The sequence below is a fragment of the Haliotis rufescens genome, unplaced genomic scaffold (assembly GCF_023055435.1).
Source record: "Haliotis rufescens isolate VD_foot unplaced genomic scaffold, xgHalRufe1.0.p SCAF_26, whole genome shotgun sequence".
NCBI classification, from domain to species: domain Eukaryota; kingdom Metazoa; phylum Mollusca; class Gastropoda; order Lepetellida; family Haliotidae; genus Haliotis; species Haliotis rufescens.
The window spans coordinates 3609860-3634287 of record NW_025963957.1 but is presented as its reverse complement, the minus strand read 5'-3'; the positions used below and the strand labels follow the sequence as shown (position 1 = coordinate 3634287).

General features: G+C 40.5%; 3 protein-coding genes across 12 annotated transcripts in view; 2 read left to right on the top strand and 1 right to left on the bottom strand.

The window, feature by feature from the left end:
- The window catches only part of LOC124115239 (cytochrome b5 reductase 4-like), a 120974-nt gene extending 106479 nt beyond the window's left edge, over positions 1–14495 (bottom strand). For all 4 annotated transcript variants that reach the window (XR_007222869.1, XR_007222870.1, XM_048402452.1 and 1 more), the window contains exon 1: positions 14300–14495. The gene's annotated coding sequence lies outside the window, so the exon portion shown is untranslated. The remainder of the gene's footprint in view (positions 1–14299) is intronic.
- A 4991-nt stretch (positions 14496–19486) lies between these two features.
- LOC124115244 (Werner syndrome ATP-dependent helicase homolog) lies at positions 19487–21200 on the top strand. The gene has a single exon (XM_046476169.2). The coding sequence runs from the start codon at positions 19688–19690 to the stop codon at positions 20561–20563; it is 876 nt and encodes a 291-aa protein (XP_046332125.2). The 5' UTR covers positions 19487–19687; the 3' UTR covers positions 20564–21200.
- A 3121-nt stretch (positions 21201–24321) lies between these two features.
- Positions 24322–24428, top strand: part of LOC124115243 (dynein axonemal heavy chain 1-like) — a 121709-nt gene continuing 121602 nt past the window's right edge. For all 7 annotated transcript variants that reach the window (XM_048402451.1, XM_048402447.1, XM_048402450.1 and 4 more), the window contains exon 1: positions 24322–24418. The gene's annotated coding sequence lies outside the window, so the exon portion shown is untranslated. The remainder of the gene's footprint in view (positions 24419–24428) is intronic.

The following is a 24428-nucleotide window of genomic DNA, read 5'->3' as shown; positions in this document are numbered from 1 at the left end:
GCAAAACCAATTCCAATTGTTATCTTACCGAATTTTTTGTCAATGTGTGAACAAGTTTTAAAAGAAAAAATTAAGAAAGATGTTCAAATAATGAAAACCATTTAATTAAAACAGACTGTAAAGCAAGAAAATGAATTGTCCTTTCTTAACACCATCTCAAATATTTCATTAAGCACGGCGACATGAGTATTGTGCCTATAAGTCTGAGTCCTTTCAAACGAAAAGACAGATGGTCATTAATCATTAATATCAAATCACTGCAAAATCTCCTTGCAATTATGATTCATAGGCAACAAAAACTTTAAAAAAATGTAAATCAATCAATGCCACACAAATATAACCATGCTACCTTGTGTTCTACAACAGCCTGTCACTTTTTAGCCAGTGTTTGAAATAAAGCTGCAAGTCAAGACGTCCATGTAATAACTCAATAATGTTGCATGTTAGATATTAAAGGGCTCCCGTAGATTCAAATAGAACCAAACCACATGGATCTCTGGACCCTCTTAATTTCATATACTGAGAGCCATTAGAAGAAAGAAATGTACACATTTGTGAAGGGAAATATTGTATCAGGGGACCTTTTAGTTTTATCTTAAAAATAGTATGTGTACTCCTGCTTGCTACAGCAAAGTGAGTGAGTGAGTATGGTTTTACGCCGCTTTTAGCAATATTCCAGCAATATCACGGCGGGGGACACCAGAAATGGGCTTCACACATTGTACCCATGTCGGGAATCGAACCCGGGTCTTCGGCATGACGAGCGAAGCTACAGCAAAGACTACAGGTGAAGTGAAAACATAACATTTTGCTGTTTAATGCTACACTTAACAATATTCCAGCTATATGATGGTGGTCTGTAAATAACTGATTCTGGACCAGACAATCCAGTGATTGACACCATGAGCATCGATCCATGCAATTGGGATAGTATGACATGCATCAACGAAGTCAGCAAGCCTGACCACCTGATCCTGTTAGTGTTAGTCACCTCTTACAACAAGCATAGTTGCCTTTTAGTAGTTCACAGCAAGCATGGACTGTTGAACACCAAAGTGGGCAAGCATTTCATATGCAAGACATTATGGTATTTAGTACACTGCAGTAATAAGTCACTGAAATATCTATCATAAAAAGTTATTTGGTTTTGGACTTCTTGACTCCTGGTTTCAGGTATTTTGGGGATAAATGCAGATAATTACAATGGTCTGGCCCAAAGTTTGAAATAAAAGACAAAACTCAGGGGGTCCTTGTCATGAGCATATGTTCAAGGTTCAAAATTTAAATATTGGGGTTAGAAATAAATTCACTTGTCCTCAAAACATAATCAGTGACAGTTGCTATCTACCTTAAGGGTGAAAATTGTAGTCAACAAGGATGTCACTTATCACCCCTAAGTTTTTACAGGTATTCATACACACATTTTATTCTGTGAAAAGGCCTCAGGGGTATCAATCGAAAAATTGACGCCTCATTTTAAGCAATCAGAATCAAGCATTCTTTAATGACATGATAGAATAATGCTGAACTCTGAAAATCATAGCAGAAAAACTCAAAGGCCCAAGGACACCCAAAATGTTGAACAACTTGTAATCTAACATTACTTGGAAAGCCCATCTGTACATTACATCTGGCTGAAGGAACACAAACATCCTCCAATCCCATAAACCTGATAAACAAATGAGACGCAGTCGCTGAAAATGTCATCGCTGTATCATCCAACATAATTATCACTTCATATCCTCACATCCAAGCATGTGTTATTCACAACATACTCCTATCAACAGATATATACTTGAACCTGAATAGTTTCACACTTCCTGTCTTCATTGGTTGTACATTACTACCTACCTATGATTGTGGGTTCGAATCCCGGTTCGCCCCAATTATGTTTCTAGGTTTGTCAGCACCATACCCGTGCTCGTGGGTTTCACCGAAGTGGTAAACGTCTCAGACCTGCATCACTTCGGGCTTTCCTCCCACATTAAGCTGGCACGCCGTGATATAACTGGAATACTGTTAAAAGCGACGTTAAACCCAACTCACTCACTCACTCATTACTACCTGACAATCAATACAATCTGACACAATCAACATGAACAAAGGCAATGTCAATTTGATTAACAATATAGACAAAACCTTTCCTCAGTCTTATTTTTAGTCTTGTTTGTTTGTTTCTTGTTTAACTCTACACTCAGCAATATTCTGGCTATATGACGTCAGGTTGTAAATAATCGAGTCTGGACCAGACAATCCAGTGATTGACATCATGAATATTGATCTACGCAAATGGGATTCGAAGACATGCATCAACCATGTGAGAGTGCCTAACCACCCGATCCCACTAGTTTGCCTCTTAGTGAGTGAGTGAGTGAGTATGGTTTTACGCTGCTCTTAGCAATATTCCAGCAATATCACGGCGGGGGGACACCAGAAATGGGCTTCACACATTGTACCCATGTCGGGAATCGAACCCGGGCTTTCGGCATGACGAGCTAACGCTTTAACCACAAGGCTACCCGACCGCCCCCAGTTTGCCTCTTAGAGCAAGCATGGGTTGCTGAAGACCAATTGTAACCCAGATCTTCACAGGGCCTTTGGGTTTTCAATTCTACAAGATTATCGTTAGGTTTCATTTTCAGTAAATTTTAGCTCTTTAAATGGGTTATTATAATGATTATTAGTGAGAGATTTTTTATGAATATATCACAAAAGAATATGGGTTTCCCGATCAACCCATCAACACAGTTAGATAATTGTTTTTGCAAACAATGAAAACAATGGAACCATTGGTTTGAACCAGACAATCAGCAGCAAGGAAAGAATATAGTGTTCAGTGAGAATTGTTGAACATAACTGCACCAATATCATTGCCCTATGGGTAAAATAGAGAGGGAATTGGTCCTTGGGTGCAAGTGCTAAGTTTTCCCAGCATTCCATTTCAAGATGGCTGCCACAGACTCCATTTCCCCTTCTCATGCTCATGGTTGTTTTATGATATGCCTTTTTAGATTCGGGTAATAATTGTTAATGGCAGTGAGTTGAGAAAACTCTGCCAGCTGTTTACACCCTAAAGAAATCTTTTTATGAAATACTGCTTGATCAGATCACGCTAAAATAGAAATACTTCCTAATGCACCTGTGATCCTGCTCCTTTACACATTAACCACTGGCCAGATGTTGGCAATTGATAAAAACTGACAACTGTTTTAACACTTAGCCAGTTCAGGAAAGGTCTTGGATTCTGTGTACTTGATATTGAGCCAAAAACAAAGACTGAACTCCATCCAACATTTTTTTCCCAAATGCAAAATAAATAAAGGTCAAACACTTCCCATGAGACTCCAAAATCACATTATACACTTATAGTGAATACATAAAAACACATACCAAAAGAAATCAAATGCATTTAATTCACAGGATGTGTCACTTCAACATTTATTCCTTGAATATCCTAAAATTCTTGGCTAAGCAATTTATTACTTTGTACTTTTCCTGGTTTGGTACGGTAAATCTTTTTTTTTCTCAATTACCAACATTGCGTTATAAAACAGCTACAGAAAATGGACAGTCACAGTATCTATGTCAGACAAGACCAAAGTGACCAATGATGAAAGTATAGAACTTGATGATCATCGACCTCACAAGCTAATTAACCAGCTGCAGCTATTTCAAGATACTGACTTCCAGACAAGAGTTTCTATATATTTTTGCCTTATAGACAGTAGAAATATTGGACACTGTGCAGGAGGAGTGGTGTTTACACATCTGAGATTCAGTCAGGGATCTTTGCATTAATGCACTAATCTTCCATTATGTTCTCAATAAATCACAGCACTAAGCATCTTAAGCTGCAGCCTGTGTGTGTCCAGTTTACACACTGAGAGATTATTAATGATATTTTGTCATCGTTTTGATCTCATAAATACATCAACACACTGTAACATTTCAGCATCTCAGAAACAAAATGGACAAAAACAACATGATTTATCATAAATAAATCATCCCTACAGCTGCTATGGAAATAAGAATGGCTAACATGCCTAATGCTGTCATATTTGTAGAAAATTTCATAAAACAGGGACATCTTGAAGATAATGTATACTGCCAGCTGATTTATTTGACAATTTGTCCACGTTGGCTTTGAATCATTAAACAGCATTCTCAGACTTGATATCAAGGTTTTTTCAGTGGTGAAAGCCTTCACTCCATTCTGGTAGCACTCTTCCCTGGAAGTCTTTCCGACTACCAACCACCGTGGACCTCCTTGGTTCTTCATCATCACACAGACGGAGACCACGAAGAATAGCTTCATTCAGAAGTTCCACTGGACCTTTCTTGTTGTATTACTCAAAAGAAATCCTTTCAACGTGCAAAGGAAAGGCATGATGATTTTCAAAGGGTCTGAATGTGTCTTTGCACAGACTGGCTTATTTAGAGCCTTCCAAACGCAAGACATATTCTTGATCAATGAACCCAGCATGTCGGGGGAAGCTTACAGCAGAGTGGAGAACAATACTCCGCGACCACCTTCTACATTCTTAGTAATACATTCTTTCATGTAGTAACCAAGTTTCATTCTTTGATTCATAAGTTATAGGAGATCAAAGGAGTGAGTGAGTGAGTGAGTGAGTGAGTGAGGGAATGATTCTTTTCCTGCACTAAGCAACATACTGCACCAGTATCACAGATGTCGTTGATTAAAAACAATCAATTCTGGACCAGACAAACCAGTGATTGACAGCATGAGCAATGATTTATGGTGTCAGGGTAGGATGCAACCCAGGACAGATGTCATTTTATGTTATCAATATCAAAGTGGGACAACTTGTGCAGGGAAGTTCATAATATTCTCTCTGCCTTCTCTGACAATCAAAGGGTCCTTGGCATTACCCTCATGTTAAAAATGCTAAGTTTAGGCGTCCCTAGAGTGAGTGAGTGAGTTGGGTTTAACGCCGCTTTTAACATTATTCCAGTTATATCACGGCGTGACAGGTTAATGTGGGAGGAAAGCCCGAAGTGATGCAGGTCTCAGACGTTTACCACTTCAGTGAAACCCACGAGCACGGGTATGGTGCTGACAAACCTAGAAACATAATCCGGCGAACCTGGATTCGAACCCACAATCATAGGTTTCGTAGGCGAATCGCGGCGCCTTAGACGACTGGGCCACCCGTGCCCCCAGGGGTCCCTAGATTTAAGTACTATTGCAGCAAACCTCAAGAACCCCAGGACCCCTAAATTTCAAACACTGCTTGACTTTCATGCCTAATTTTGAAAACTGCTTGTACGTGTGCAGATCTGGTGGCTAATTCGTTCAGGATCTGTGTCCTGTCTAACATGCTACTGAATTGCAAGGACAAATTGAACTATTTGTGTCATGATCTGCATATTTGAATGCATACCATAACTCAATACATACTCCAGTCTAGTAGGCTCAGCTAATATAGTCCACATTAAATTCTACTGAAAACGATGCTAAGACTAAGAGCTATGATAAGACTAGTAGGCTCAAAAGGTTTGTCAAAGCGAATGTGAGCGAGTTTGGTTTTATGCTGCTTTTAGCAATATTCCAGCAATATCAAGGTGGGGAAAGACAGAAATGGGCTTCACATGTTGTACCCATGTCTGGAATCGAACCTGGGTCTTTGGCGTGACGAGCAAACGCTTTAACCTCTAGGCTACCCAACCTCCCCAGTTTGGGCATAGATTGTCAATAGCACAGTATTCAAAATATCCATGATGTGTAGGGACCTTGTCACTGCCCTATTTTAAAAAGCTAAGAATTAGAAAAAGGGATGCCTGTTGTAGGGCTGGGACGAGTCCAATCTACTACCCAGGTACCAGACACCATATCATCCGATCCTACCTGAGCATCCACTGTCGGTCTCAAGAGTTGGGAACCAAATGTCTGATTGGGAATTGTCTTACCGCAGCCCTGGCAAAAACTATTTAGATACATGTATCAAACAATTAGATCATGGGTACACTGAAGTTGTACCTGAGTACCCGAGTTACCCGTCCCAGCCCGACCCTGTAGGAGTAAACAGCAAGCGATCCAGGACCCAGCTGGAAGGGGACGTCTTGATAGATACTGATGGATACAAGCGGCACAATACTTGTGACAGTAGACCCTTTGAGGCACATGTGTCAGGCATCAGAAATATCGAGCTAGGGAATGATATTGTCCACAAAAAGAGGCAGAGAATATTGGGCACTTGCCTGAAGCAACTTGTCCAAGGTATCCTTAATCCTTTCAACACCAAATGCCGGTAAACCAGCTACAACGTCATGAGTCCCCGGACACAGCAGCCCGGTAAACCGACCACAACGTCGTGAGTCCCCCGAGACAGCAGGCCGGTAAACCGGCCACAATCATGAGTCCCCAGACACAGCAGCCCGGTAAACCGGCCACAACGTCATGAGTCCCCGGACACAGCAGCCCGGTAAACCGACCACAACGTCGTGAGTCCCCCGAGACAGCAGGCCGGTAAACCGGCCACAACGCCGTGAGTCCCCGGACACAGCAGCCCGGTAAACCGACCACAACGTCGTGAGTCCCCCGAGACAGCAGGCCGGTAAACCGGCCACAATCATGAGTCCCCAGACACAGCAGCCCGGTAAACCGGCCACAACGCCGTGAGTCCCCGGACACAGCAGCCCGGTAAACCGACCACAACGTCGTGAGTCCCCCGAGACAGCAGGCCGGTAAACCGGCCACAATCATGAGTCCCCAGACACAGCAGCCCGGTAAACCGGCCACAACGCCGTGAGTCCCCGGACACAGCAGGCCGGTAAACAGGCCACAACGTCGTGAGTCCCCGGACACAGCAGACCGGTAAACTGACCACAACGTCATGAGTCCCAGACACAGCAGGCTGGTAGACCGGCCACAACGTCGTGAGTCCCCGGACACAGCAGGCCGGTAAACCGGACACAACGTCATGAGTCCCCGGACACAGCAGGCCGGTAGACCGACCACAACGTCGTGAGTCCCCGGACACAGCAGGCCGGTAAACTGACCACAACGTCGTGAGTCCCCGGACACAGCAGGCCGGTAAACCAGACACAACGTCGTGAGTCCCCGGACACAGCAGGCCGGTAAACCGGCCACAACGTCGTGAGTCCCCGGACACAGCAGGCCGGTAAACCGGACACAACGTCGTGAGTCCCCAGACACAGCAGGCCGGAAAACCGGCCACAACGTCGGGAGTCCCCGGACACAGCAGGCCGGTAAACTGACCACAACGTCATGAGTCCCCGGACACAGCAGGCCGGTAGACCGACCACAACGTCGTGAGTCCCCGGACACAGCAGGCCGGTAAACCGGACACAACGTCATGAGTCCCCGGACACAGCAGGCCGGTAGACCGACCACAACGTCGTGAGTCCCCGGACACAGCAGGCCGGTAAACTGACCACAACGTCGTGAGTCCCCGGACACAGCAGGCCGGTAAACCAGACACAACGTCGTGAGTCCCCGGACACAGCAGGCCGGTAAACCGGCCACAACGTCGGGAGTCCCCGGACACAGCAGGCCGGTAAACCGGACACAACGTCGTGAGTCCCCGGACACAGCAGGCCGGAAAACCGGCCACAACGTCGGGAGTCCCCGGACACAGCAGGCCGGTAAACTGACCACAATGTCGTGAGTCCCCGGACACAGCAGGCCGGTAGACCGGCCACAACGTCGTGAGTCCCCGGACACAGCAAGCCGGTAAACCGGCCACAACGTCGTGAGTCCCCGGACACAGCAAGCTGGTAAACCGGACACAACGTCGTGAGTCCCCGGACACAGCATTTCATTTCTATTTATCATATCTTACTATAGATTTAAAATTTATTAACTATTTCCTGGAATGTTATTGAAACAAATCTGGGATGTCAAAGAGCAACAGAAAAGACATTTCACGCAGATCTTTAAATATATTACATAAAGCAATAAATAAATTGAACAAAAACATATCTAAACATGCTAAAAGGTGTCAAAGTTGCTACTTCCATATTTCCGGGGGATCGCTTGCAATGCAAGTCAATGACATCTCAGCTTTTGTCGCCTCGATTTTTACGCTTGAACACAATGTTTATGCCCAAATATATATGCATGTCGCCTCGATTTTTATGCTTGAACACGATGTTTATGCCAAAATATATATGCATGTCGCCTCGATTTTTACGCTTGAACACGATGTTTAATGCCAAAATATAAATGCATGGGAAATCTTTGTCACAGGTCATAACCTAGCACGATAAGTCCACGAAGTTCCATATGTTTGAGGTTAGTCGTGATTTCCAGCTTAAAACATTCACAATAACAAAAATTTACCAAAACCTTTCATCTAAATTTGAAATTTAACATACACAAGGACGGTACCTATTGATGTTATTTGATTCGCTGCCTTAGGTCACATGCTTGAACTTGACCAATCACAATCAGACTATGGTCATTAAGCATCATAATAAAGCAATTTCTATCAAATAAAATTGCTTGTTACAACTACAAAAATACTCCAGGGAAGATTACTGTAATATTATTGATGTTCTGAACTTTCTAACGATACCAAACATTGAACAAATCTTCGCACAAGTTATTCATACAAAGCTTAAAAAACGGAATTATTTCCCGTTATTTTCTGATGTTACTGAGCGGAAAGCCACTATTATTGGGAAATGGATGATTACAGATAATGTTTACTATTCTTTTTAAAATAATTTTCAGATTAAGTTAGCAATATGGCTGTTACGATTTACTCCCATATTCGGTGAATCGAACCATATCCCTTCGTGAATTGAATTTGTTATTCGTGATCTATATAGAAGCGAATGTTTCCTTGAGTGATTTTGCCTTGATGTTGGCTGTTATTCATCAACGTAAGATGTGCAAAAGGGAATACATACAAGCCATGCAACAGTCTGTTGTGCGGGTCATCTACAACTCTGCCTCAGTTAAACGGCTGATTGTTCATAACACTCATCAGTTATTTGAACCCCAAAGGGAGCGTTGTAGCGAGCAGTCACTGTATTTTTGGGCAAAAATGGTTATGCAGTCATACACATTTACATACCCTGTACCTTAAAATATCTTCCAAGACAACACTCTTATATTTTAAATTGGACAGTAATGTGGTCACTGGTCATTGTCGCATTTGAGCAGATACTAGTACCTGGATATATGCAGTATATAAATGTATAATATAATATCAACTGCTGACTTGTTCTATTTGTGAATAAATATTCATATTTGCCACCCTATATTCGTAATAAGTATGGTATTGCCTTATTGTTTATTCATTGCAGTCCTAGTAAACAATGAAATTAAAAAAGAAAAACGTAAGTGGATATTATGAAATATTACAATTACCATATATTGCCACAATTTTCGCTTCCTTGGTGATCAATCTGGACATAGCTTATAATTTTTGTTAAAATTAAAAACGAACTTAATTAAATAAAATATAACTTTCACATTTATAAACGGCAGGAGTAGACCTTTAAAATGGTGTATAACATACAGCAGCTAAGATGTTTACAAGCAGATAATTACCTTGATAAATGCACCCTTTATCTATCACACCAAAGTCTCTGCAAGCTCGCTGTTATAGCAGTAAATGAGTTCCAAGATTTATTATTAAGTTTTTGAGTAAAATAAACAAATTTCAGGCAACCAAAAGGTTCAGTGCCAAAGAAAATAAACAGAGGAACATGATTGAGTTACATTTATCTCTTCCCTAAACAGTATTTCAGTTACCGTATTCAACGTAATAAGCGCCCAGGGCGCTCTCAAAATTAGAAATAGAGGGCTCTTATTAGAATATTTTTTTGGTGAAAAAAACAGTTGAAAGATAAAATTTGTGGTTTATGCTGACAGCCTGAAATGTTTATATACGACAGATATATTTTTCCAGAATTTAATTGCCCATTATGCATATGCTCCACTAACTTGTATATAGGTATCTCTTGTCAACTTCTTTATGTCACCACGGTGATTCATGAGAAATAAACATCTTCTTCTTCTTCTTCTTCAATAGGGGGTCACGTCAGAACGACCTTTCTTCCGACCAATCAGAGCGTCGCTTACCAGATCATGAAAGTGACAGTCGGAATGTGATTTCTAATCATGCAACCTTGAAAACTTTAACAGGGGGTTTTCCAGACGATAAATACGGGCTTAACGACTGAATCCATACAATCTAGACCATCTATTAGCCATTCCAGAATGTTCTTTTGTTCAGGTTTCAAATTTTAAAGTGAGAATTTGTCAAAATATGTTTCAAAGCGTTGTCCCCAATTTGAAATTAGTGCCGTAAAGCATGAGAAAGATGCCTTCTGATTGGCTAATGTTGACTTCTTGTCAGTCATTCCATAGGTCGGTCAGGGTTCGCGAAAGGTCTGCCTGACGTGACCCGTAATGGGATGTCCTCAGATCTTTGTTTAGCGGTAGGGAGAACTAAGATCTGATTTTCATGAGATTGATAAGTAAGGGTACATATAACACGCAAGTGCGTGTTATACGCGATTAAATTAGTCTTTTGTAATTGATCAACTGGAAGGGGTGCTAATTGGGATTGTTCACTAGCCAATATATTAGCAAATATCGCCCTAGGTGCTTATTAGAGCGGGGCGCTTATTACGTCGTATACGGTATACCATGGCAGGGAGGGAAGCCTGAAATGATGTGGGTGATTTTTTTGGTTTATCACGTTCTTTTTCTCTTGGGTACAAATAGGATTTGTTATTTCGATAGTATGTTATGTATGTTGGTCAATATGATACATATCAAATACATGTTGGACAGGCACATTGTCAATACAGTAGGGTTATGCAAAGAGGTTGTGGCATGATGACCAACAGGTCATAAATTTATCGTATTCACATTTCGTGCATGCGACATGTATTGGCATATAATATAGATTTAAGAAATATTTTTTTAGTTCAGTAATATTAGGGAGAGAGTTTGAACATTTTTTGAGTAGATATATTACTTTGTTGCAATATAAATTAAATTCAAGACGCCATTACAGTTCTATTCTCTATCCATTGCACCAGGTGCTGCCACAACGTTTTTATATGTGCACATTCAAATATTAAATGGAGAATATTTTCGGTCAGTCGTGCAATGAGAACCAAGTGAGGAAGCGATAAATTTATGTTTGTACAAATCTATATTTGTTGTCAGAATTCTGTGAATAATACAGTGTACGACCATCTCAGCTTTGTGTTGTTTTTTGTTCTAAATGGTAACCATGGTAACTAGTTGTAAGTCCTCCAAATGTTCTTGGTATTTCTGTGTTAATCTTAATTGACTCCATATTTTTTCTTTTAATGCATATTCATTTAATAACATGGCAGACTATGGCAGACTAGTTCACATCCCTTTCCTTCTTTATATAGAATTTGGAAATTACATGGAATGAATGGTTGTTCAATTTTCCTATCTAATGATACAGATTTTGAATCCATATATGTTTTTTATCATGTTTATGGATTTAATAAGACATACATATTCTAAGAAATTTGATCTTGAAGTATATTCCTTAATAATTTCTTTAAAGGTAAAGAATGTACTGTCATCTTTTATCAGATCATTGATGAATTCTAAATTTGCGTTTAGGTAGTGTTTGTATATAACTAGTCCATGTCCAATCTGGATATTATCGTTTCCTCATTTATACAGGGGCAGGTGATTTACAACTAGGGTGAAATTCCATGGTGCTGACAAACCAAGGATCAATATCAGAGCAAATCTTAGATAACCTGTTTCACAGGAGAGTTAGTGAGTGAGTTAAGTTTATCACCTCCTTGAACAATATGTCTGTTATATCACAGCTGTACAGGGAGGGTCTAAGACATTTACCACTAGGGTGAAATTCCATGGTGCTGACAAACCAAGGAATGTCATCCAAGTGAATATTGGATTCTAAACCACCCAGAACATGAGATCCTGGCATGCAAAAGGGACCAAATCTGCAGAGCAAGTCATGGCTCCATAGATCACACCCTCACCCGGAAAGCCATGATCTAGCTACACTTGTCTTCACATCTAATGTGGGTATTAGTCAACCCAGGTGTCGTAGTACAAAACAACCTTAGCGCTACGACTGTCCTAAGTCTATGCCGAGGTATAGGAGTTACGATCACCTAAACATTAAGATCGCTTTGTACAACAGCACCACTGTCATTTTCTTACTTTCCAGAGCTTGCAAATTGGTCCAGCATAGACAAACACTAACTTGGGTGAAATGTGATTACATGACTGGCATTTGTCTAGCGGATCTGTGTATTTGTCAGCTACCAGTTTAAGTTTCCTGTGTATGAAACTGAGGAAGTTAAATCCTTCACAATACGTCATTGCTTCAGACTTCCTGACGACAAGGCTGACCTTAGCATGGTGTGATTGGGGTTGTCATGGTCATGTCAGTATCAGCATATCGACTAGACAGTATCAGTATTGATATATCAAGACATTGATCAAGGATACCATTGTGAGTATTACAGACAGAACTTCACAGAACACAATAAATGTTTAGCCTGTGGATGAGTTTGTGATGAAATTTCAATCGTTGTATTTTGTTATCAGAGTTATACTGTTGACAGAAGGCTAAATACTTCTATTGTAATCAACCAAAGTTTAGCAAATATTTTCAAGGTGTAAATAGTTATTTGTATCAATATTATCATATTCTCATATTGGAGTATTATGTTTTGTCATAATCAATATATCTAATTTCAAAGACAGACAAAACCACATCCAATACAAAGCGCAGTAATGACATCCAGATGTATAGTTAATGGGCAAAGCTGTACATCACTGTGTATATGTCATCTAATATAATGGATCATTAACCAGCTCTATTTCTATATGGCTGAAATAATGCCGATGAAACGTTATATTTTAAATTGTAACTCACTATTCTTACAGTTTAGTAAACAAATTACATGTCATATGAAGGACACAAATATGTCAAATATAATTCAAATAAAACAGCTGATAAAATTAATAATAATATAAAAATACACCAAAAATAAATATGTAGCCCTGTGCTCGAATAAGTATACCACTCAAAACAAGTTAAAGAAAACCCATAATTGGAAGGGTGCGTTGCAATACCCACCAGCAATGATAGATTAGCTATAGTCATATAAAAACATCAGGTGTGTTTTAATGTCTTTTGAGTGGTATATGTTATTGTTAAGCATAACTCATTTTGGTCACTAGCAATCATGGTGAAACATATAGAAAACTACTGATACCATTCATTACTTGTATCTTAACCATTAATACACATTGTGGTTGATATTACAGGGCATATGTGCTACTTATTTCTATTATAATTTCATAAAACTCTTCTGGGTTCCCTGATGTTATTTTGCCATATACAGCGATAAAAACTAACATTTTTAGTCCACTAGTCCTGATAAAAATAACATATGGCAAAATAGCAAAAAGGGAAATTTCTAGCACTAGTCCCTGTGATAGCCATAATCATGATAATATTGGGCAGTTTGGCAAGGACAATATGACTGGTGCCAATTTCTAACACTGCATATAGATATAGTATTTTAAGCTAAACCACCAATAAATATTTCATTATCAACATGAGGATTATTGCAACTAATCTTTTGATCAATTATGTTTATTGTTTCAGAATATTTTTACATTTCGTAGTGTTCTGGGTTCTTTTTTCAGAATACCGAGAACTGTTCCCTCTATGTATAAAAAGAGAAGGCAATGCTGGTTCACAATTCATCTGTGATGATTTGTAATAATGACAATCCCAGTAGTTGCTGTTAATAATAAATACGGTCGTGTGGGAAAAATACCTAGCTAGAGTGTGTGTGTGTCATGGTAGATAGACTGAACATTGTTTTACAACTATAGATGGAATTTAATACTAATGTAGAAATCAAATCACTGTTGTACACATTGGCAAGTGAAGAAAATATCAGAACAACTCTTGCATATTTCGAATAAGGTATCAACAGTTACTTTACTATTTGGATAATAACAAAATATTTTGTATATATCAGGTCAACACCTCACTCTGAATAACATGTTAACCTATTCAGAATACTGGGCACTGGCAATTGCTCTAACAACACAGGGAAAAACTGGGTCACATCGGGAATGTCTATAGGCCATCAGACTCGGGTAGTTAATAAATACAACTGTACAGTAAAACGATGCATTCCTTCTATTGGTGAAACTGTTTCGCGTTACGTTTTCAACAACTGTCAAATGCCGATGCTAATCCACATGATTCATGCAAGCATTACAATGTCGACACACATCTTGACTTACTTTCACGAATCACAGCTCATAAAAAATATGTCCATCCCCCTGAAACTCAACAAAGGCGCCAACAGATGAACTACATGTCTTCGTTTATCGTCCTCGAGGTACGGTAATCCAAGTTTTGGCATTCATCTTGATACAGAGAACGAAATTTTCTGCTATCTCTCCGTTTAGCCACTGTGAATTTCACGCCTTCGAGTGAGGAGAGCTCTCAAAGCGAGGTAATTCGTGATAATTCGTCTGCTAGGAGTGCACAGCGGACAATCCTACATTGACAACTGAATCTATGGGCTTCGTATGCACTAGGCGTAGCCAGTGTGTATTATGTGACGGAATAATGTCAGATTTGATTGTGAAAACAGATAATAACGGTCAATTAACTGACTGGTCTAGTAAGAAATTGTCCCGAACTTAAATCAATGAACAGATTTTTTTAAGGCCTTGCAGTGTTGTAAAGAAACATAAAAACAAACATTTTGTAAATATACATTGAACAAAATCTACCAAGTTTGTTCTAAAATATATTATAATCATACGTCTGTTGCATTATTGAAGGCTTAATTTGTTTAAATATTACTGACGCGAACGTTACGAAGTGGTGGTACCACTGGTGGCTGAACGTATTTTACCGCCGCTTGCCACATTGAAGCCGTGAGTTGGTAAATGAATTATTTCGTTGTTGTCGCCGCACTATATTCCAGCTATATGACGGCGGTCTGTAAATATTCGAGTCTGGGTCAGACAATCCAATGATTGACATCATGAGCATCGATCTACGCAATTGGGATACGATGACATGCATCAACCATCAACCAAGTCAGCGTGCCTGACAACACGATCCCGTTTGTCGCCTCTTACGAACAGCATAGGTTGATAATGACCTATTCTAACCCGGATCTTCATGGGGTGAATTACGTAGTAGTAGTAGTAGTAGTAGTAGTAGTAGTAGTAGTAGTAACTGCTTGATTGGCATTCTAGAAGTTGATGAATAAACACATACAACTTTATGGATAACAATTTCTAGTTTATTGCAATTAGCGACGTTTGGACGGAGATTCTTATACCGTTATCAAGCTGGAGTGACAACAACCAAGTGAAGAGAGGTTCATATATTCATGATATGTTGTGGTAAGCAGAAGATTAACATTAACAACTACAGGTAAAGGTAACAAGTAGCTCACAGATGGGTTACTGGAAGAAGCCAGATTATACAGAAAGAATGGCAAATAGCACACAGGTAATGAAGCCAGATCCAGCAAGTTGTATGTATTAGTTTGTTTGTTTGTTGTTAAACGCCGCACTCAGCAATATTCCAGCTATGACGGCGGTCTGTAAATAATCGAGTCTGAACCAGACGATGCAGTGATTGACATCATGAGCATCTATCTGCAATTGGGATACGATGCCATGCTTCAACCAAGTCAGCGAGTCTGACTATCCGATCCCGTCAGTCGCCTCGTACAAGCATGGGTTACTGAAGACCTATTCAACCCCGGACCTTCACAGGTCGTATGTTTTAGTAGTAGTAGTAGTAGCAGTAGTAGTAGTAGTAGTAGTAGTAGTAGTAGTAGCAGCAGTACCCGATCCCGTCAGTCGCCTCGTACAAGCATGGGTTACTGAAGACCTATTCAACCCCGGATCTTCACAGGTCGTATGTTTTAGTAGTAGTAGTAGTAGCAGTAGTAGTAGTAGTAGTAGCAGCAGTACCCGATCCCGTCAGTCGCCTCGTACAAGCATGGGTTACTGAAGACCTATTCGTCCCCGTATCTTCACAGGTCGTATGTTTTAGTAGTAGCAGTAGTAGCAGTAGTAGTAGTAGTAGTAGTAGTAGTAGTAGTAGCAGCAGTACCCGATCCCGTCAGTCGCCTCGTACAAGCATGGGTTACTGAAGACCTATTCATCCCCGGATATTCACAGGTCGTATGTTTTAGTAGTAGCAGTAGTAGTAGTAGTAGTAGTAGTAGTAGTAGTAGTAGTAGTAGTAGTAGCAGTACCCGATCCCGTCAGTCGCCTCGTACAAGCATGGGTTACTGAAGACCTATTCAGCCCCGAATCTTCACAGGTCCTATGTTTTAGTAGTAGTAATAGTAGTAGTAGTAGTAGTAGTAGTAGTAGTAGTAGTAGTAGTAGTAGTAGTTTCACTGTTGTTTAGTCTCTGGCTGATGGTAGTGAGGCCAAGACTCGTTGGGTTACACAATCCCTAAACAGAAAAGCTGAGTCTGCTTCAATACGACATAAAGTCTCACGGGAGATGATGATGATGGCAGACGCCTTGCAACCCAGCGTGCAGAAACCTTGGTCATGCCCAGTTCAATCCTGAGAATGTTCTCAGCAGTCTCACGATAGACGCTTACTGTACTGGCTATGTGACGTGTGGTGAGTCGTCGATCATCCATAATCATATCATGTATTTTATCAACATTTTAATTTTAAGTGGCAGTTGAAGGTCTCCCTGACGTTGGATCATCTTCGAGGCTCCCTCTGAACTCTGCTGCCCACCTCTAAACTGAGGCAACGGAAGGAGCGTCATCCCTTATAGATGGCCGCTGTGGACGGCTGTTGGAGTTCAACCGGATATTCTTCATGGCAGTGCATGCCAGTTTTGTCCATTTTCATTAACAGAGAATACATTGACATGTGAGTATGGTTTTTACGCCGCTTTTAGCAATATTCCGGCAATATCACGGCGGGGGACACCAAAAATGAGCTTCAGACATTGTACCCATGTCGGGATTCGAACCCGGGTCTTCGACGTGACGAGCCAACGCTTTAACCACTAGGCTATCCGATCGCCCCTCATGGACATGTAAATGCCTGCAGAAAATGTGCTGCCTGTTTGTGTATTTGCCACTGCTTGGTTGAAATACACACTGTAAGCATGAAAAATATTTGTTCTTAATACATGCAAACTGTTAAGGTTGTACCATATATACATCCTTCGTAATTAGTGTGGCCGATGTAGTTTTTGTATATATTTGTTTTAATCTAATTTCAAGTTTTTGTTATAAATAATCAGATGTTTGTTTCATTTAGTTTTATCAGTCATCTATAACACAGAACTTTCAGCCACCTCTCGCAAGACCAGGCCTCTTACGACAAGCACAGTCGCCTTTCTCGGCAAGCATGGGTTGCTGAAGACCTACTCTACCCCGGATCTTCACGGGTCTGGTCGTGGATGTAGGCGATAAGGACGAGGCGTCGAGAAACAACGTTCAGCGGTCTGGTGTCCACTTCCAGTAATCGTCTATACTCTGTAATTACGGTCAAGGTGTGAAACAGAAGCACCATAGCTGTGTAATGAGAGCAATCGTTAATTACCTGCTAGATTGGTGTACGTAATAAGATCTTTGGTAGCAGACACAGTGATGACTTTAATCATACCTCCTTGAGTGAGTGAGTGAGTGAGTATGGTTTTACGCCGCTTTTAGCAATATTCCAGCAATATCACGGCGGGGGACACCAGAAATGGGCTTCACACATTGTACCCATGTCGGTAATCGAGCCCGGGTCTTCGGCGTGACGAGCGAACGCTTTAACCACAAGGCTACCCGACCGCCCCCATACCTCCTTGAACTGTAAATAGTTGTTGTGCGTTTTATACAAGGTCCGATGAAGGGGTACAATACGATACTTTAATTGGATACAATTTAGTATGTTTATGATGGGTAATATGGAGTTGTACTATGTTTGGAATGCAGTATTGTCACCAAACAGCCGGGGAAAAGAAAATATACACACATGCTAGGTGTTGGCGTAAAATGAAACAAACAAGAAATGGTTTATGCCATAGTGGTGTATTTGATTGGGGAAATATATTTTGGACCAAAAGGTTGTGTTTTGGCGACTGTTTTCAGCTTAGTAACGTTTTCATAACGTGTGTATTGTATTGGTTAAATCCAATGTTCAAGTGTATACCTTTTTGCCGGATCTCGTGGAATTATCAATAGAACGCTGACACCAGATCCGGCTGTGTATGGTAATGTTGTGTTGCGCGTTTGGGGTTCGAGACAAACCGGTGATTTAGAATATTATTAGTTGCACATTCCCCTGTATGAAATAGCTACGCGATAAATCGCAAAGAACAATGAAGAACGAAGCGTGGTTTATTTCACGATGAAACATTGTTCTATCATGACGCAATTTCTGGAGATTCGAACATGCGCTCGCAACTTGATGACGACGCCGTACACTGGACGATATTATTTTTTGGGTGGGGGGTAGTCTTGTGATAGATGCATCTGGCCAACGCAGATAAACGCGATAGCCGAAAGATCGCATCCAAAAGCGGGAGAGATATGACAATCGGTAATGGGAAGAAAAGGTACAGGTAATCGAACTGAGGATTGTGAGAATATGCGGTAATGGACTTTGCCGAGGTTGGATTCTATTGAGGGAGTCATCATTATTTAAATACGGGTAAATACATTTGTACATTTTGCCATCATCCTTAAATAGGCTGTACATCATGTTTAAATCTCATATCAGAAATAAACGACTCGTGGTCGTTGTTTATCGTAGAATAAAACACTGCAGAGAGAATTAACTATTCGGGGTTGCACCCATCGTGGTTTATTCTCCCTGCAGTGTTTGCACGTTGGTGTGAGTGAGTGAGTCAGTTGGATTTAGTGCCGCTTTGAACAGTATTCCAGTTATATCACGGCGTGTCAGCTTAATGTGGGAGGAAAGCGCGAAGTGATGCAGGTCTCAGATGTATACCACTTTGGTGTAACCCACGAGCACTGCTATGGTGATGACAAACCTGACGAGCCTGGATTCGAGCCCACAGTCATAACTTTCTGGCTTGCCTAAACCACGAAACCCTGCACAAAAAGTATATAAACAAATTATATACTTTTCATATCTCGTGAAATATCATATTTCTCTCATTTCGTGAGGGGGAAAGGAGACCCTTATAAAATGAAGCCAGAAAAGCGTTTTTCTAGTATTTCCGACAGTACTTTGGTGAATTGCAATTTATTCATTTATTGCATCTTTGATTATCCAGTGTATTTCAGTGAATTTAAATACAACGCGATTCTCTGGTCCAGACTCGAATATTTTAAAACCGCCGTCATAAAGCTGAAATATTGCTGAGTGCGGCGCTAGACAACAAACAACTACAACTCCATTATGTAAGAAAGAGCTGAATTGAAACGTCCCTAAAATTATCAACCCTGTATGGAGCCGAGTTGAACCAGTGACGAGTTCTCTCCCTTCGCAAAAGCTCCATTTCAATACGTGCTCATAACTTCGTTACCCTCTAGGATTCAGAGCAGCGAACGAGGTACTGCTGTAGGGAGTTTGGACTCGTTGGCGGGAGTACTTACGACTAGAAAATAATGTCTACGTGTTTTATTCGGCTGCACTCACTAAAGGTAGATCCAAGAAACAATCATGAATAAACGAATACGAGCAAGGAAGCGTGGCTTACCTGACTGGATGGTTGACGATGATGAACCAGAATCGCAGGCAAGCAACGCACTCAATTCGACGGAAGACCAAGTTGAAGATGAACAACCGAAAGTAAATCGAATCAAGAGGCCGTTCTGTAAACCAAGCTATGAGTATCTCCCAGGAAACAAACACGGTCAGAAGAGCAAGGGGAACACCCTGGCCACCCCGGAAGCTGGAACATCACTGTCCGCTGACGATGTAGTTGCTCAGGCGATGCCGTTCATAGCCTTCGCGGGTTCTACCGTGTATACTCACAACTTCGGGGACTGTTCCTTACTCTGTGAAGAGATTATACGGACATGTTTAGACGCCGATAACAACAGTGAGCTGTGTGTAGGCTTCGACTTGGAATGGCCTGTGACCTACATGAGGGGCAACGGAGGTAGAGTTGCGCTTGTTCAGGTAGCGGTGAACGAATATACGTGTTACCTGTTTCATATATCAGCTATTGGGTCTTTGCCGAAAATGTTGAAAAGGTTAATCGAAGATGATCGCGTGAAGAAAATCGGTGTGAACATCGAGAATGACATGTGGAAGTTGGCCAAAGATTTTGATTTTGAAGCGAGAAAAGTTATCAGGAATTCCATGATAGACTTGGGGAAATTAGCGAACACAAAACTGAAATCTAAGGAGAACTGGAGTTTAGACGGTCTATGTAGGAATGTTCTAAGGATGAGGATGAATAAAGACGAGAGTGTGCGGTGCGGGAAGTGGGATGACTTCCCCTTGACGGACGAGCAGAAGCTATATGCAGCCACAGATGCATACGCATGCTTGAAGATATACAATACACTGGAACATGCACAGGGGTCGTAATGCTTATTTGGCAGCATGCCTATTTATATATGCCAGCTACAATGATCAGACAATAAACAAACGCTTTGGGGCGAGACTTATTCATGGCGTCACTCTTCAATGACAATTTGTTTTGTCAGGATCTGATGTTCTTGGGTTCGAATCCCAGATTCGCCCAGAATATATGACCAATGGTTTGTCCCCACCAATTCCATACTCATTGGTTTCACGGAATTGGTAAACATCTTCGACCTGCGTCGCTAGGGTTTTTTTCCGCCGCTGACGCACCCTGATATAACTGTGATATAACTCTAATAACAGCCGTCTTTAACCCAAGTCACTATCTCCATTTGTACCACGGAGAAATGAATTTATTTTAAAAACTATGAAATACTCGCAAACCAACATATCTGTTGTGTTCTTAATTATTGAAAGATATAGCAATGACAGTGTAATGTACATTTCTATTAACAGGGTTGCACAGAATGCAATATGGCTGACGTTTTTTTCTGATTGTACATTCTACCTCAGTTCTATGGTTATTCCCTGTTACGTACTTTTCATAATGTGTTATTGATCATATTTACAATTAAAACATGTAAAAGAACCCTACTTATTTTGTTTATTAGTTACAGTACAATTTTTGCGCAAAGAAAATTTGCAGATTCCATCGATTGTTGTACCCCAAAATGATCGCAGTATTTGAGCTGGGACTACTCTTCAGCTATTGACTTCCCACCTACCCCTCGTGAAAACCAGCTGACATTCAGAACTTCACTCTTATTAATGCATGTTGTCATCTTATCATTTAGATGTATAAATAAATCATGTATTTTACCCATCATGACAGAGTGATCGTGTGCAAAAACTTTCTAATATTTGGACATGTGCATTTGTGCATGTGCATTCTTTGTGGAGAAAGGTACGATGTGATGTCACAAGCCTATTACATTACGTCATCTGAACAAAAGGCTCCCTTCAATGAAGTGTCTCTGTGGGGTTGACATTTGATACGTTTTTCTTCATTTTCTCTCTTAAACTTAAATACATTATCTACTCAAAACTCGGATTATCTGTCCTCCGTCAATGATTTCTGTAAGTCCTTCGCCAGAGACTTGGGATTACACCACTCGTTCACTGAGGACAGATACCACAACCAACAACGTATAACTGCTTCCACGGATGCGACTTATCGGCGGAGTCGTTTTGGTGCAGACAAGACTTAGTTGTAGATGAGGTGGGTTGTTTGAATAGTTCATTAAAAGATCCGAGTGTGTTTGCTTGTGTCTCTGTCAAACAAATTCAACCCGGAATCCCCACAAAGCGGTCAATTAACTTGGTTGAAATATCGAAGACAACGTTGGGCGGTATTCTGAAAGAACAGTAAAAGACGTCGGAAATAGAAATGGCCAAAGAAGATAGCTTGATCTCATTAAGATCAGAGCTTTTATTTCAACGCAAGCAGATAAAGGAATTATTTTAATTAAATTCAAAGGGAAGCATATTAAATACAAATTTCGCTACCACAAAATAATATTCGTTCCCGAAATCAATATGCGCTTGAATGTTTGAAGTCATCATTTTGTGTCATGAAATCTTTGTGCAGACATGTCCACAATCCTGATGTTCACGTTCCAAGATTGAACAGTCTGAATCAGTGTTTCAGATTTGATTGTCAAAACAGATATAATTAGGAGATAAACATAATGTGTTTTCAATGTAGAGCTAGGTTACCTGTAGATTTAACCGCGCCGAATTAAACATTTGAAACCTCGCGCGCACATTGAAAACACAGTATGGATTTTTAACCCCGCTAAATTGTATTTGGAACCGAACGCGCAGCGTGAGGTTTCAAATGTTAAATTTAACGCGGTTAAATCAACAGATAACCTAGCTCAACCTTGAAAACACAGTATGTTTATCTCCATTCTACCATGACTAAATATAACGCGAACTCTTTGGTGTTAGCAAATATACTGAGTGAAGCAGCATGGGTTGAGCCCAGTGTTTTGAGTGGGTTGTCCATCTGATTTACGGAATCACCGACAAGAGCCTGTAAACAAAATATAGCGTTGTATATACTCAAGCAGTTTGTTTACACCGTAATACTTCATACGAACACATGACAGGCGTTGAAAGCATATAAGCACGGCAACTTGGTAAGCTAACATGAGGTGGGCATCCCTAAAGAAAACAAAGCAAGCTTTGCAAGGTTTTCGTTCTACACCGCACGTCGGCATTGTGACGTCATATCGCTCATTGTGACGCAAAAGACAGGACGTCACAGTCGCGCCAGATTCCAAGTTCTCTGTTGTCTCCAAAATGTAAATACATATATTTTTTAGATTTCTATCGTTTTTTCTGCACGAAATGTATTGCCACACATCCTTTGAATATTGTAGTAACCGCATCTGTGTATTTTGTAACCTGTAATTGTAGGTATAATTTTTTAAATATGCCTACCGACAATGAATGAAAAAAGTACTATTCTAAGAATACAAGCTTCCGCGGTGATGCGGCCGTCAAACCAGCTTTTCTATCAGAGGGGGTTTATTGTGATTTGATAGCCTCTGATTGACCAATCAGAATCGAATCATTTCCAAATTCATGGTGGAACAACGGTTAATTAACTGACTGGCCTCGTAAACTGCCCCAAACTGTAAATCAACAAACAAAAGACCCTGCAGTGTAAAGGGGGCAGCCTAATCATACAGTCCTCAGACCAATCATCCCTGATAATAAATGGCCAGACCAAAGTTGAAGTAGCAATTAGTAGTTTCGTTTTATAACGCCCAACAGTGTTCCACTTCTGTCACATGAAAACAGCTCAATGTTTTAAGGAATGCCAGGAGAGAAGGGGACGCGCACAGGTATGGTGCTGAATTCGTGCGAAGCTGGGATTCGAACTCATAAGCATAGAGTCCTGGCATGCTGAGGGGACGCAACTCTATATGAATTCATTGGCAATCACACCTACTAACGACGTAAAGCAATCTCTGTTTGCACTCACCTGAATTGGCTGAACAACAAATATTATCTAAACTGGAACCGCCCATCATCGCAGGTATGCTTACCTTTAGGCCTTAAACAATTGTGAAACACAGAATTAAGTTATGAATTATCAGATGTAAGTGATAATTATTTGCGGCCGTAATAAGCTAGGTATCTGTAACGAAAGACAAACAAATCGGAAAAGAATTGTTTGATAAATATTACTTGGAAGTTGAAAGATGGCAAAGTTGACACAATTTATGGATAACAAGTAATTAAAGAAGTTGTTATCCATAAATTGTGTCTACTGTGAAATCGGGAAAGAGACTCGTAAATAATTTTAAAACACCTTGTCTAATTCTAATACGAAATATACACAAATGAAAGAAACTTTTGAAAGCTTTTCGCGAATGTAGCTTTACTAATCTTCAGATTTTATAAATAAAACACAGCGAAATCAGAATACACAAATCGCGTCATCTGAAAGATCACTATCATGTGTACAGAGTTTCACTGTGAGTGAACTGAATGTATCTTGCGGAAAATGACGAGGGTAACTGAGTGTTTGTAGCACGCAGTGCTGTAGAGCATTTGTATAGTTTACGACATACAGTGTATTACTATTAACGTTGGTAAAGGTTTTGATTTTATAATGGAGATGCAGTTTTCACGAATCCACGAATCATAAGAATCAATAAAGGGTATACCCTGTAAAATTAACTATTGTGAGTTATGTCTGTTGTTATTTACGACAAACGTCATACGGTAGCATTAGCTTATCGTGTCCATGACAACGACGCCATATTCGCAGTGGGAAGTGTAAACGAGCTTGAATTGATTACTGAAACTGGCTACACTATTAGTTATACTGAGGATGCTGTGAAAGTAGGTTTGT